Below are 13,628 nucleotides of genomic sequence, written 5' to 3'. Positions count from 1 at the left end.
GCAACCTGGGACTCCCCTTGGCTTGGGCGGGACACACACTCCTCCCTGAACAGTGTGTCTATCAACCTAGAACCTGCACCTGCCTTGAGCTGTATACCTGCTTTAAACAATGGAAATAACTTACTCTCCTTAGCAACACCGCTGATAAGGCTCTTCTATCCAAACACATCCAGGAACACAACCTGAGAACTATAAGCAATGCCAGATTCGGCCTAGAATGGTTTTGGGTGCTTGCACAGTAAGGTAAAATTGTGTCAGGTAAACGTTTAGGGAGAATCCCCTACTTACTCTCTTATACCTGTGCCTAACTGGACCTGTATTAAAATCAGATGCATTGTGAGAAGGGGCACACAGAATGAGAAAAGGCTTATAGAATCCAAATCTTTTCATCGAAGCAGAGAACTACCATGCTATATCCCTTAGCAACCAAGCTCATACTTCTCTTGGACGTCATATATAGAAACCTCAAACAAAAATCAGGACCCTGGAGCTTCGCTTACGTGGCCCACCAGAAATTCTGAAGATGTAGCCTTTCTAGTCTATACTATTGCTGTTGGGTAAACTTCCCTTGCTACTCCGTGACCCATGTGCGCTTTTGCCCATTCCTGAATTAGAGGCTAAGAACCTCCAAATGAAGCTGAGTCCCACCCACTGGGGATGATGCCACAGCTGGTTTGCTAGCCTACCCTCTCCACCCTTTACCTTTCTGGAAAGTACACGGGCTTTCAGTGCTGCGGTTTTCCAATGGTGCCAGAAAGTCCCCCAGGAGCTCAGATAAGGAAGATTTTTCCAGATTTTCTAAGATGACGATTATTTTCTTCTTAATAGGAGACTGTTTCACTGGGATCAGACAAGCTGTGGTCAGAAGCAAAATTAGAGGTGAATACTTTCACACAAACTGGTGCAAAATGCAAAACCAGGAGGACATAAAGTATTCACAAACAAATGTTGTACGGTGGGCACACTCTGAAAATACTGCGGGTCTTCAGTGGCAGATCCAGGAACTTGTGCTGAGGATGAAACCGACATGCCACCCCTCTTACATAGAAATCCCGGGCATCCACCCACCATCCATCAGCAAGGGCTCAGGCAAACAAAAGGAGTCTATTCCACACTGTAAATGACAACTCTGAGGACAGAGGAAGCCTTCACACACAATACATTAAACAAGTCACCAATGAATATATACAATATGATTTCAACTTATATAAAACTTGAAAAAAAATCTAAATATTTAATTGTGGATTTATAAACAGGTAACAAAACTACAAAAACACATTAAGAGTAGGGGGCGGGGCTCTACGGTAAAATGCTTGCCTGGTGAATGTGAGGCCCTTGATTCATTTCTTAACAACTCCCAAAAAATGCTAAAAAGTTATTATTACAAATGATAGAGATGTGGCCACAAGAAAGGTTGTGTGAGCAAGAGGAGGCATGTAGGTACATTCTGGAAGCTGAAGATACTTAAATTCTTGACTTGTTCAGTGGCTAAATGGTTAATTTAGTTAAAAATTATTCTTTGATCTTTATGTGATGTTTTATGTATGTTTCATAATATCAAAGGTTAAAAGCATCAAATGCCCTTCAGATCACACATGCATAAGATGTTCACAGCATTAATAGGTAAGGCTTTGAGAGATGTAAGCACGTCATGGTCCTGAGAAGTGATCAGATTAAGGTTTTAGAAACAGTGAAGAGGGAGTCAAATCCAGGGTCTCCATCCTTACCATTCCTAACAGGGAACAAATAAGCCAGTTTATAAAACATACTCGACACAAGGCATGGTGACTACCAGGCACTCACATGTCATTACTGCTTTAGTTCAAACATGAAAACAGCAGTTCCTATATGACAATTAATAAGAAGTTACTTCATTTAACTTCTTAGACTATTTCAGAACTCTCAGTCCTGGTCAAATTAACCCTCCATGAGGAACAATCAATTCAAAGTACTTGTGGAACACTCTATTTGTCATGGATGCTATGAGAGAAATGTCTGTGCTTTCTTCTCATTGCTATAGATACAATTTTCAATCTCAAAAAAATCCTTAAACAACGGAAGTGAACCTCTTCAGCTAAATAGCCTTAAAAACTAGGCTAGAAATAAGAGCCATCTCAATTTCCTTGTACTAGGGACTGGGCATCACCCTATTGTCTGATGTCATCTTCTATACAGCAATCTAGTAACATGACAACTTATGCTTCTCAAGGTTCAAGCATTATCTCAGAAATACATGAATACATACATGTATGTGACCAGCACTGGAGGCCCAGGCAGAGTTTGAAGCAAGCCAGGCTACATAGTGAGAGCCTTTCTTTCTCTCTCTCTCTCTCTCTCTCTCTCTCTCTCTCTCTCTCTCTCTCTCTCTCTCTCTTTCTATCTTTTTTGTTTTTTTGAGACAGGGGTTCCCTGTGTAGCTTTGCGCCTTTCCTGGGACTCACTTGGTAGCCCAGGCTGGCCTCGAACTCACAGAGATCCGCCTGGCTCTGCCTCCTGAGTGCTGGGATTAAAGGCGTGTGCCACCACCGCCTGGCTGAGAGCCTTTCTTAAATAAATAAATAGATAATACACGCACACATACACATATGTGTATATTATAGAAGTATAAGAAATTACATTGAACTGGGTAGTGGTGGTGTACACTTTTAATCCCAGCACCCAGGAGGCAGAGGCAGGCCGATCTCTGTGAGTTTGAGGCCAGCCTGGTCTATAGAGGACAGTCACGGATAGACAGGGAAAGCCTGTCTTGAGGGGAAAAAAAAGAAAGAAAGAAAACTGGTCAAAATAGTACCAATAAATAGACCTCTTCTATTTAGTAATTTAAAAAAATACAACCTATCTATCCAATGGCTTACATTTCTTTTCTTGTAACTTAGGACCAAAGAAGTACAGATTTTCTCTGGTTTCTGTTAGGTGTATGGCTAGGTCAAGTGTTTGATGCTGCTGTACCACCAAAACATATAAGAAAACTGAATAGCATTTCAACAAATGTTTATCCAAGTGTTTCCTTGCTATGGGAGCTACATGCCCAATGCTGGTTATGTCTTTGGGGAGGGGAAGAAGGAAGGCATTCTGATTGAGGGCTAGTGTGAGGAGTGGCATTTTAACAGTGGACAGATGCCAGAAGGCCATCAAAGTTTAAGAGAGGGCAGATGTAGAACTGTGTTGGCTAGTTACAGTTTAGTCCCAGAAGGGACTGGTACATTGAATCAACATTGGGAGACTTGTAAGAGGAAGTGCCTGGGTGGTGAATTCAGAGCTAATGGTGTCACACTAATTCAGTGGGCTCTGTGGTCAGTGGCCACACCACAGCAGCTGCATCTCCATTCTGTGCTCATGGTAAAGTTGCCTGGGTTCCACCCTCTGCATTATCAGTGATTTTGATTGACAGAGTTGTGCTGGGCACCGGCACATCCTTAAAGTTCCCTGTGACAAGAAGGTCCTGCTAGGGCCTGGGTCTGCTGCACTGCCCACCAGTGACAGAAAAGAGATGTGGAAGACAGAGACTGTGTTGTGAGGGAATTCATCACCACTGCTGAAGATCAGTGGAAATGTTTAAGAACAGATATAAAGAAATGTTTCAGGATGGGGGTAAAGAGGAAATGACTCCTGCTCTGAGGTCTCATTCCGTGTAAGGAGATTTGCAGAAAAAAAATAAAGAGAAAAGAAACAGGAGCTCTAACTGCTGTGCTGAAGGCAAGAAGTGAGGGGACTTGGGGGGCCTGCCCCACTTTCCCCCCAGGGTACTCTTGAGCAGGGAGAAGTGAGGACCATGTAGATAGAAGGATAGAGGAGAGAGACAGACAGAAAACACAGGACAGCCTCGGGAGGGCCTGGGTCAAAACCCACCAGCCCCTTCGGTCCCTACCAAAGGGCTTTTAAAGGAATGCCAAGGGGTGAGGCAAAAGACCCTCCCTGAGCACAGCCAAGTGCAGACCATCTCAGATACCTGGTGACCATGCACATGGTCAATCCATTCCCTAATGCAGCCCTGCTGTGTAAAGTAAGCTCAGATGTCACTAGAAAACCTTTGTGGGCTCCCCCAGGGGGGCCTCTACCATAAAAGTAGACCAGCATTATGAGACACAACAGTAAGTCTGCATTCCACCTCAGAGACGGGGCAGAGGAAAAACACCGAAGACAACTTTGAATTTCCCACTGAAGAAGAGGCTGCATTGTTAATGGAGGCAGGTAGCACATGACCATCACTGTATTCCATGAGGAAATGTGACGGTGGCATGTAAGGCCTGATGAGCAGTAGTCATGGAAGAGGTATAAAGAGAGAATAAGGAGGTGGGATCACACTGGCCCTAAAATCAACCGAACTTGTAGATGTGTAGGAGTACAGGAAGATGCGTCGACAGGTTCATTCTCTCGATGCACTCAGAGAGATTGCATTGATGATTTCATTTATAGCAGACTCCTAGAGTTTGTGTCTAGAAAAGGAAGGGCCGAGTGTTGCTGTTCATAGGTGTCTACCTCATCTGTGTTCATCTTGGTTTGTGATGAAGTACCAATCAAGGTAGTGTGGGCACCATTGGTGAAAAGTGTCTTTAACACTGCTGGCCTTATAGCCTCCTTTTGGTATCACCACCACCACCACCACCCCCCGTGACCCCTTTCCTTAGTCCAATGTGTTTCTTAGAGAAACAGCATGTGTCCAGTTCTGGTAAATTACCATAGTTTCATATATAAATGTTAAATGAATCACAGAAGTGAATGAGAACTCATTACCAAATTCTGAGTTTGAAGGTTTTTCCAGTGTGGCAGATTTCTGGAGATATGAATAAAAGCCACTTGCCAATTTTATTTCTGTCTGTGGACTCCTTTTATCCTGTAGCTTGGAATTCGACCCTTTCAGACCCCTTCGCTCTCTCCTACTTCAAAGCTCATTTCTGAAACTATTCTTTATACCTTCCAAATGCAGACTGCACTGGCCCTGTTCCTCTCCTGTAGAGATTGACAATCTTAATTGGACACCGGGGTTCAGATCTAAATCTCCACTCTGGATAGCCTTCAATTAAAATCCTACACTGTTGATTCAACAGCAACACTCCTTCATCTGAAAATAGTTAACAGACCACAACTGTAGCTAAACCCCAAGTTTATAATCACCCCTTGGGGGACTGAAAATAACCCCTTCCATATACTGCTTACTCCAGTTTCTGTAGAGACAATGCTCTGGACATGAGAAAGTGGTGACTGAGGGAAGGCCTTCCAAAAGCCTCCGGTGATGCAGGGCCAAACGAGGTAAATTCATTTCTAGAAGCTAATTAGCATATTATCATTCTTTTTTACTTCTAAACAGGAAAGTTCTCCAAGGCACTCGAAGTGTTATGTGAAAATATTGATCTAGTGTTTTAACTTTTCTTTCCTCCCATGCGGTGTCATGTGTAATTTTAAACACCATCTGTCTTGATGACCCAGTTCCATACCTCGTGTTGCAGAGGAACCTGAGCCAATTGCAATATGATGTACTCACACCCCCTAGCCAAACAACGGTCATGTGGTGTGCCTCTCACGAAGGGTAAAAAGAGAAGGAAAATGTCCTCTGGAACTACATGAATACAGAGTGATTTATGCTTCTCTGCAAGCTCCTGCCTGCTTCCAGGGCTTCTTCTCTTCTTACCCCTTTCCTCGTTGGCTCTATTTGACTCTCTATGGAAGTTTTGGATTCTTAAAGCTTAGCTCACTCTGCTTCTGCCCTTCGGGCTTCTTTTGCTGTTTTGCTCTTTTATTTGTTCTTTGTGGCTCTCTTGGCATTTTACCCCTCAGGCATGTAGACAAGAACAAATACCTGCATTGCTTGGGGGAAGATAAAATTCACCTTTCCAACGCTGGTCAAATCCAAGGGCCATGCCTCACTTTTGGAGAAAATAGGGCTAAGACCCACTAGCACACAGCCCATCAGTGAGAAATCAACGTGCTCCTCTGCAAGGCCATCTGATCACCCCACTTCTTGATCAAAAGGCAATAGTGCAGTTGACAGACAAGCCTGATACCTCATCGTTCTGAAAGCTAGAGTACAACAGACCAGGGAGCCTTTTTGGTTGCAGTGGTCTGCTTTCCCTTCCCTGAGGCCTTACATCACCTCCTCACCTTCTGCATGAAGAAAGCACAGACACCCACAGACCCAGGAACCCTTCCTTGGGGCTCACTGGACATGCTTTGCACCGCTCAGAAGCCATGGTATCCCCACCTGGTCCACTAAGGTATATTCCACACCACCTCTCTACTGGCCACTCGTCAAAAGCAACGGGCTCTATTGAAAGGATGAGCATGGGGAAGGGAGTTTTAGGCACTCAGAGAAGTAGGCACAAGATGACAAGCCAGACCACAATGTACTTGACATAATATTCTATGAACTTCAACTTCTATTCTGGAGTCCTTAGAGTGTAATATCAGGGAAAATTTATTAAAGCTTTGTCTCCTAGAGTGGTCCTCCAAGAGTCATGGAGGAGGCCATGCTGAAGAAGGAACAGCAGGGAAAATAAGGAGGGCTGGTGAGGCCTCAAAGCCACTTGAGCAAGAGATGATGGGGTGGAGAGGAGGTGATGGAGAGCAGCAGCAGCAGCAGCGGACAGATTTGGCAGAACTTGGAGCCAGCAGAGAAAGGCCAATGAGAGACTCACAGTACTCATGCTGCTGACAGGTCACTGTAGTCAAGAGTGCAGCAGACAAACATCACCATTTTGATTATTTAATGCTATTAAAAACCGAAGGAAACTGTTGATTCTTATAAATCGCTAAGCCAAATACAGAATTTCCTTCTGTACTCAGAAATGACACAACCTTTCCTACCCTTTCCTCTTTGAATTTAGAGTATAGATTTCTCTCTCTCCTTATTTATTTACTCAAGTATATTGTTCAAAGTCTTCACCTTGGGGCCCTGGCATAGCTCTTCCCTAGCAGCACAAGGTGCCAGGTTCGATCCTAAGTGCTACAATAAACAAACAAAGGCTCCAAGCACTGAGTTTTCCAAAGTCAGGTTACCCTGTCATATGGCTTAGTACTTCCTGTTCGATCTGGTCTTCTGTCTACCTCCTTGTCAAGGAAGTACTCCTGAATAGGAAGAACAATTACTTCCTTTTCTTCCTTTTATCTTACCAGTGCTACCTCTTGCAACAGGATATTCACTCAGTCACTCCAGCAAATAAAAGAGAAGAAGCTGCAGGGTGGTGGTGGCGGTGGTGGTGGTGGTGGTGGTGGTGGTGGTGGTGGTGGTGGTGGCGGCGGCGGCGGCGGCGGCGGCGGCGGCGGCGGCGGCCGGCAGCGGCAACCGGCAGCGGCAACGAACACCTTTAATCCCAGCACTTGGAGGTAGAGGCAGGTGGATCTCTGAGTTTGAGGCCAGGATGGTCTACAGAGTGAGTTTCAAGATAGCCAGTACTACACAGAGAAACCCTGTTGCTTGCAGGAAAATAAAAATAGAACAGAAGAAAAGGGAACAGAAGCCACAGAAGCAGCTTTCAAGAGGCTCCTGATGTAACACGGAATGGAGTGTGAGGCCTAAGTCCCAAGAGTTCTCCTACTGCCTAAGCTATAGCTAACTACCACCTCAAGATACAAGTAAACTCTATGGACGTTTCCTAGGGGAGCAGCTCCCCTCAGAAGGGTCAGAGAAGCCCTCCAGGGGGAGCTGAGTGTTAAGGCAAGGGGCCTCTCTCCAAATTCCCAAACTTGGAGAGTTCTTTGTAAGAAGCTGCCAAGCACCAGTTCTGAGGAGCTGGGCTGGTCCCCTATGCATCCTCCATGCTTTCCTCACTGCTTCCCAGCTTTCTTAGCTGTCTACATTTACAGCAGAGTTCAGTCTGTACTTGACCATCTACCCTGACAGGGTGAAAAGAGATCATTTTGTATCCTTAACCTTGAGATGACACAATCCTGAAAGCTGAGAAACTACAGGGGACTTTTGTTAAGTAATTAAGAGAGAAATAACCACTCAGCACAGGGACATTTTCAAGAGCCATGATGTGACTGATGAAGGCCCAGCTCCAGCTAGACTGATTGGGTGTGAGTGAGTCCTAGTCTATGTTCTTCTGTGGTATCCCTGGATAGAACACGCAACATGATTTCAAGTGCATTCAAGATGACTAACCAGGGACACGGAATGGTCTGTCCCAGAGCTGTCAGTTACAAGGACAGTTTTAGAACAGGGCATGCAAGAGGAGAAGTTGACAAATGTTATCTATGACTGAAACAGCATGAAAGAAAAAAGTGTTCTGTATCTATGTCCTGGTTTCTGGTCGAAGGCTAGCCTGTGCAGTAGCCAGACACTAAGATTCTAGATGTTCCTATTTCCAGAGGGTACTTCCAGGCTTAAAGAATTCTCAGTTGTTCTCCAAACTCATTTTTAACTTTATTTTGAACTGTTTGGGGAGCACCCAGGCAGGGGGATCGGGATCTGTCCCTGGTGCATGGATAGGCTTCTGGGAATCTGGTGCCTGTGGTGTGATGCCTTCTGCAGCCTTGGTGCAGTGGGGAGGGGCTTGGACCTGCCCAGGCTCAGTGTGCTGGGCTCTGCTGACTCCCCATGGGAGACCTTGATTTTGGGGATGTGGTGATGAGGGGTGGCTTGGGAGAGAGGCCTGGGGGTGGGAGGAGGGAGGAGGGGGGATCTGTGGGTGGTATGTGAAGTGAGTAGAAAAATTTCTTAATAAAGAAAAATGAAAAAAAAAAAAAAACCCTGAAGGTGATTTCTATCTTCCTAAGTTTGGTCTACAGTTAAGTCTGAAGCCACAGGGTAACCCCATTCATCACAGCTCTAAAGACAAGGCATAGCCCTCTTTATTCATATGCAGAATGTCTCAGCTCATCCTCTTGGGACCTTACAACCTCTCCCCCACGTATGTCTGTGGCTACACCCTCTTGGCACTAAAGTTGAATCCATTTCAGCTTGGTGTCCTGAAGGTGTCAACCACATCTGTGCATCTGTGCGTCTGTGGTAGAACTTGGGATGTTAAGCTATAAAAGGCCTCATGAATAATGTATCTAAATAAATGTTTCCACATGGTTCTGCCACCCTATTTGTGGGAGTAGACACAATGACAGCCACCTGCAGAGGACTGTTGTAGAACTCCTATGGGTTAATGGGTGCCAGAGTGCTCATCAATGGCACACTAATGGTCAGCTGAAGACAGACGTTTACTCCAGGTGTGAGAATAATAAGTACGTCATTACTGGGAATGTGTGAATGGCAAAATTTACTACACATCAATCTGTTTCATGTCACCACCATGCAGCAGCCATCCTAGGAAATGTCGAAATGCAACATGCAGTCCTACTAAGGGGGGCTGCTTCTATCACCTCTTCTCTCGCTATACCACTGCTGACGGTCAAATCGTTTGTCAGAACAAGGAGCGGTTTGTAAAAATAAAGAAGAAAGTTCAAGATTACCAATTAATACAGTGGCATTGACAGAAATGTTGCTTAAGTATCGTTCACTTGGGCTTCCAGTTTTCATCGCAACTTTTAGTTTCATCCACGGGAAGAAGCTAAGAAGCTGCACAATTACAGGGGTTTGCGTGGAATGGCGTCGGTGAAGAACATGCCTTTGAGGTATCACAAGCCAGGTCTCCGGAAGCTCTTACCACTACTGATGAACATGTCTACCAGCTGTTCCTTGGAGAAACCTGTATCCACCTCAGCTCTCACTATTTCGCAGGGGAATCCTGCAGCCATCTGTCTGTGCTGTGATAACAAAACAGGGAGATTAGCTCCACATTCTTCCCAGTTTTCAAAGAAAACGAAAGGGTGAGAAAATACGCAGTACCTTCATGCAGAGGGCAAGCTGATGTGCTATGAAGTCTTGCAAGCTTCCTTCTGGGCCATGGAAAATGACATTGTGATATTGCTCAACCTGTTCCAAACCAAGAAGAATCCTGGGTGAAGATGCTAGTTTGACAAGGAAAAGGTGGTGTACCAGCACAGATTTCCCAGTTATCCCCAGGCATCCAAAAGAAGGAAGCTATTTGAGATTAGCAGCATTTACTAGACATTCGAGGCCTTTTAAAACTTAAGCAGCGCCTCCCCTCCCCAGGATACTGGGACATGCTTACAGAAGCTATAGAATATATTCAGGCCAAGGGGATGCACAAGGATTACCTGCCAGCTGTCACACTTTGAGCTAAAGAGGGTCATTCTTCAGGGGCCCTTGATGGGGAGCTTGGGACTGGGTGTTAGGGTATGAAAGACAATGTTTCTGATAGCCATGAGTGAATTTTCTCTGAAGTTAAATACTATTCTGTCAGTGGTAAGCCTTCAATAAGAAGTTACTAATGTCTACCTGAGGCACAATGGTGGGTATAGCTGCTGAGGGAATGTAGAGATTTAAACCCTAGGATGAACACAGCCGTGGCAAGGCTGATTTCTGTGGTATTGGTGGCTGATCAAGCCAATGGCCGATGTGCAAGCAAGGACCAAGACTGAAGCAAGGACTTCCTCAGAAACATGAGAGAATATTCTGGAAAGTACTTGAGGTTCAGTTTCAAGGCTAAGGTGTTACAGTACCATAAGAATCCTAGGAAAAGTTATAATTGAAGAATATTGCTGAGTTATAATTGTGCTTACTTGTATTTATGAGTGGAAATCCTGAAGAATGTATGAGATTATATCTGTCATTAAAAATGGTGATAAGATTTGTTTAGTTATGACCTCTTTGTGTCAATCTTAAATAGAATCTACACAGTCTCGCGCCCCCCCCCCCGGGTGGTGGGAGGCTGGCTTAGGAAATTTTTCTTCCATTATGTTTTTGGTAATATCTACTGGTTTTCTATATTTCTGAGGAACACCTACAATACTTCTCTCGGTTCTTTGTGAAGACATCTGTCATCATATCCCATTACTATACCTCTAACCTTCTGGTTGACATATTGAGAGAGCTCCGTGAGTTAGTCTCATATAACACTGGATAGTCACTATCTCGGCTTACTCTTTGCTGGCCTGAGTACATCCTTACTATACCACAGCATTTCACTTACCTATGTAGTTCCTTACTAAATCCAACTTCTTTCCAACACTTTTTTTTTGTTGTTTTTAAATTATTCTAGGTCAGACTGTACTAGAGCTTTCTTGCATCAATTTCCCAGTTTTATTTCTTTGCATTCTACAGAACTGTCCATATTTTTGCTCTGGTTTTTCCATGCCTATAAGCCGCTGATTAAACTATAGAATCCAACTATGGCTGCAGGCTCTGCTGCCCAGCAAGACAGATAAGCACACAAGGACGAACTGCAGCCCATGCTATTCATCTCCAGCCCCAGAGAAGTGCTCATGAGTGATGCACCTCTCAGGACTCAACATGCTCTCACCAATCTTCATCAGCTTCTTGTTCAGGTGTCTCTACGGTTTCTAATGGATATGAAAGGGTTCACACTGACACAGTAGAAGAGATTTGCATCGCGCAGCTAAAGCTGAGCCGAACTGCTCAATTTTTCACTCGTGTCAATCTTCTAGTTTTGTATCACTGGGAACAGGGTAAGGAAGGGATGACAGTGTTTTCTGATTTCAGGAGGCATGAAAAGGTGAGCCTAGTACTCCAAAGGCGGTAGGGAAGTCTCGGGTTCTTGCTAATGGAGTACTGTGGAAAATGTATGTAAAGATGTGGTGCATTTGTTTATGCTGCAGAATATTGCTTTTAACCATATAAAGGTGTGCTAACATTTATTTATACTGCATTTGTTTAATTATGTAAAGATGTGTTGCATTTATTTCACCTTGCCTGCCTAAGGTACCCGATTGGTCAAATAAAGAGTTGAATGGCCAAGAGCCAGGCAGAGAAAGGATAGGCAGGGCTGGCAGACAGAGAGAATAAATAGGAGGAGAAATCTAGGCTCAAAAAAAAGAACAAGAGGAGAGAAGAGGGAGGAGAGAGGTATGCCCGGGGCCAGAAGCCAGGCAGCTGCCAGACAGACAGACAGACAGACGAAGCGGTGAAAGTAAGATATACAGAAGGAAAGAAAAGTGAAAAGCCCTGAGGTAAAAGGTAGAAAAAGGGAAACAGATTAATCAAGTTAAAAGAGCTAGCCAGAAACAAGCCCAAGCTAGGTTGAACATTCATAACTAATACGAAATCTCCATGTCATGATTTGGGAGCTGGTTGGTGGCCCAAAAGAAAGGGAAAGCCTGGTATAATGGAGACCTCAGTTCTGTTTTACTGAGGTTTTGCCACTTTTCAAAAAGCACCTTAGTGGAAAACTGTGGACTAGATGTTGCTAGGCAGGTGCAATTCTAAACCAGAACTCTCCAGCTCTCCAAATTAATCCCACATCGCTAGGAACTGCCGGACAGAAATTCTTTCACAAGGAATGGATTGTTTCACACTAGTGAAATGGGATACAGATTTCGAGGATTTACTGAACATCCTACCCCTGAGATTTTTCAACTGGCCTTGCAATTTAAGCTTGTTTTACTTCTGAAAACAAGAGTGCTTTATTCATTACAGCTCTCCTGACAAGCTGTCCGCACTTCCTGAAGGCTGATTCTGAAATCCTGTAACAGCCAAAGATCTAGCTTCAGAGATAAGCTATCTTCATCATCAACACCTCATCTGTTCTCACACATTCATTTTAAGGGAGCAAAGGACAGGAAACAATTTAAAATATACTGAAAGGGCCTTTTACAAGCAACAAAACCCCTTATGTTTAAACTTGACAATCTCCCCCGTGGAACACAACGGAATATAAACAAACACATTTACTGTGTAGGTAAAGACAAAACAAATGCACAGAATTCCCAATTGTTTGTATTTTAACACACAAATTCCAGTGATAATATCTTCTCATTTCAGGTATTATCAATTCTTTTGCTGTTTTTTTTTTCTTTGAACAAATGATGCATAGGTATATTGATTATCATTTACAATCTTAACTAAAAATTAATTACTGAAGCAAATTATAGCTAGTCCACTGAGAATGGTATGCATATGAAAAACCTGGTTTAAAAAAAAAGCTATCCATCCATTTTAGAGTTATCATATCACTTTTTTCCAAATGTCAAACTCCTAGGTATAGAGAATGTAAAGTCATGTTTCATGCTTTATGCTTCCAGCAGAGGGCGCCACAATCAGAAAGACTGAGAAGCAAGCTAATATTGTTTTGGACGGGACTAGTGGTAGAAAGGTTTTTGTGTTGAAAGGAAATCTGCTTGAAAATTGAAATAAAATTCCACTTCTAAGAACTATAGCCTGAGTTACAGTCACCAGAATTATTCTGCTACGGTGTGACACTTTTGCTTATTAGTAAAGGGATACTGGCCTCATTATCATGATTGATAGTCATCTGTTTTATTCCTGTACCTTTGCATTTTATTGGACTAGCACATCACATGTCAATCAGGGCTTTGTGAAGCACAGCAATTCTGGAAACAAGCAACCTTGACAATTGCCCATCCATTCTTTCATCCCCCTACCCCCAAAGAATGGGGGTTAATCCAAGAGCTGTGGCCTTCATTACTGTCTCCATGGCAACTGAGGTGTGTCTTCAGATTTGTGGTATCTTAAAGCAATAAAATCTCAACTCTGGTTTGGTATTCCCATTGTCATATACAGTCTGAGTAAGAGCTGCTGCCCAGAGACTGTTTCAGGCCGGCTATGTTGAGACATTAAACACACACACACACACAAAAAAAGA

At 43.8% G+C, this 13,628-nt stretch overlaps 1 protein-coding gene across 7 annotated transcripts in view; it reads right to left on the bottom strand.

Annotated features, from left to right (window-relative positions):
* Cttnbp2 (cortactin binding protein 2) overlaps nucleotides 1-13,628 on the bottom strand; it is a 157,614-nt gene that overhangs the window by 23,832 nt on the left and 120,154 nt on the right. For all 7 annotated transcript variants that reach the window (XM_028871752.2, XM_037203503.1, XM_037203500.1 and 4 more), the window contains 3 exons: nucleotides 9,773-9,859; nucleotides 9,591-9,690; nucleotides 703-855 (listed from right to left, as the gene is read on the bottom strand). In XM_028871752.2, coding sequence (XP_028727585.1) covers nucleotides 703-855; nucleotides 9,591-9,690; nucleotides 9,773-9,859 — 340 coding nt within the window. The remainder of the gene's footprint in view (nucleotides 1-702; nucleotides 856-9,590; nucleotides 9,691-9,772; nucleotides 9,860-13,628) is intronic.

This window comes from Peromyscus leucopus, chromosome 3, assembly GCF_004664715.2.
Source record: "Peromyscus leucopus breed LL Stock chromosome 3, UCI_PerLeu_2.1, whole genome shotgun sequence".
Taxonomy (NCBI): domain Eukaryota; kingdom Metazoa; phylum Chordata; class Mammalia; order Rodentia; family Cricetidae; genus Peromyscus; species Peromyscus leucopus.
This window is presented reverse-complemented; position numbering and strand designations above follow the sequence as displayed.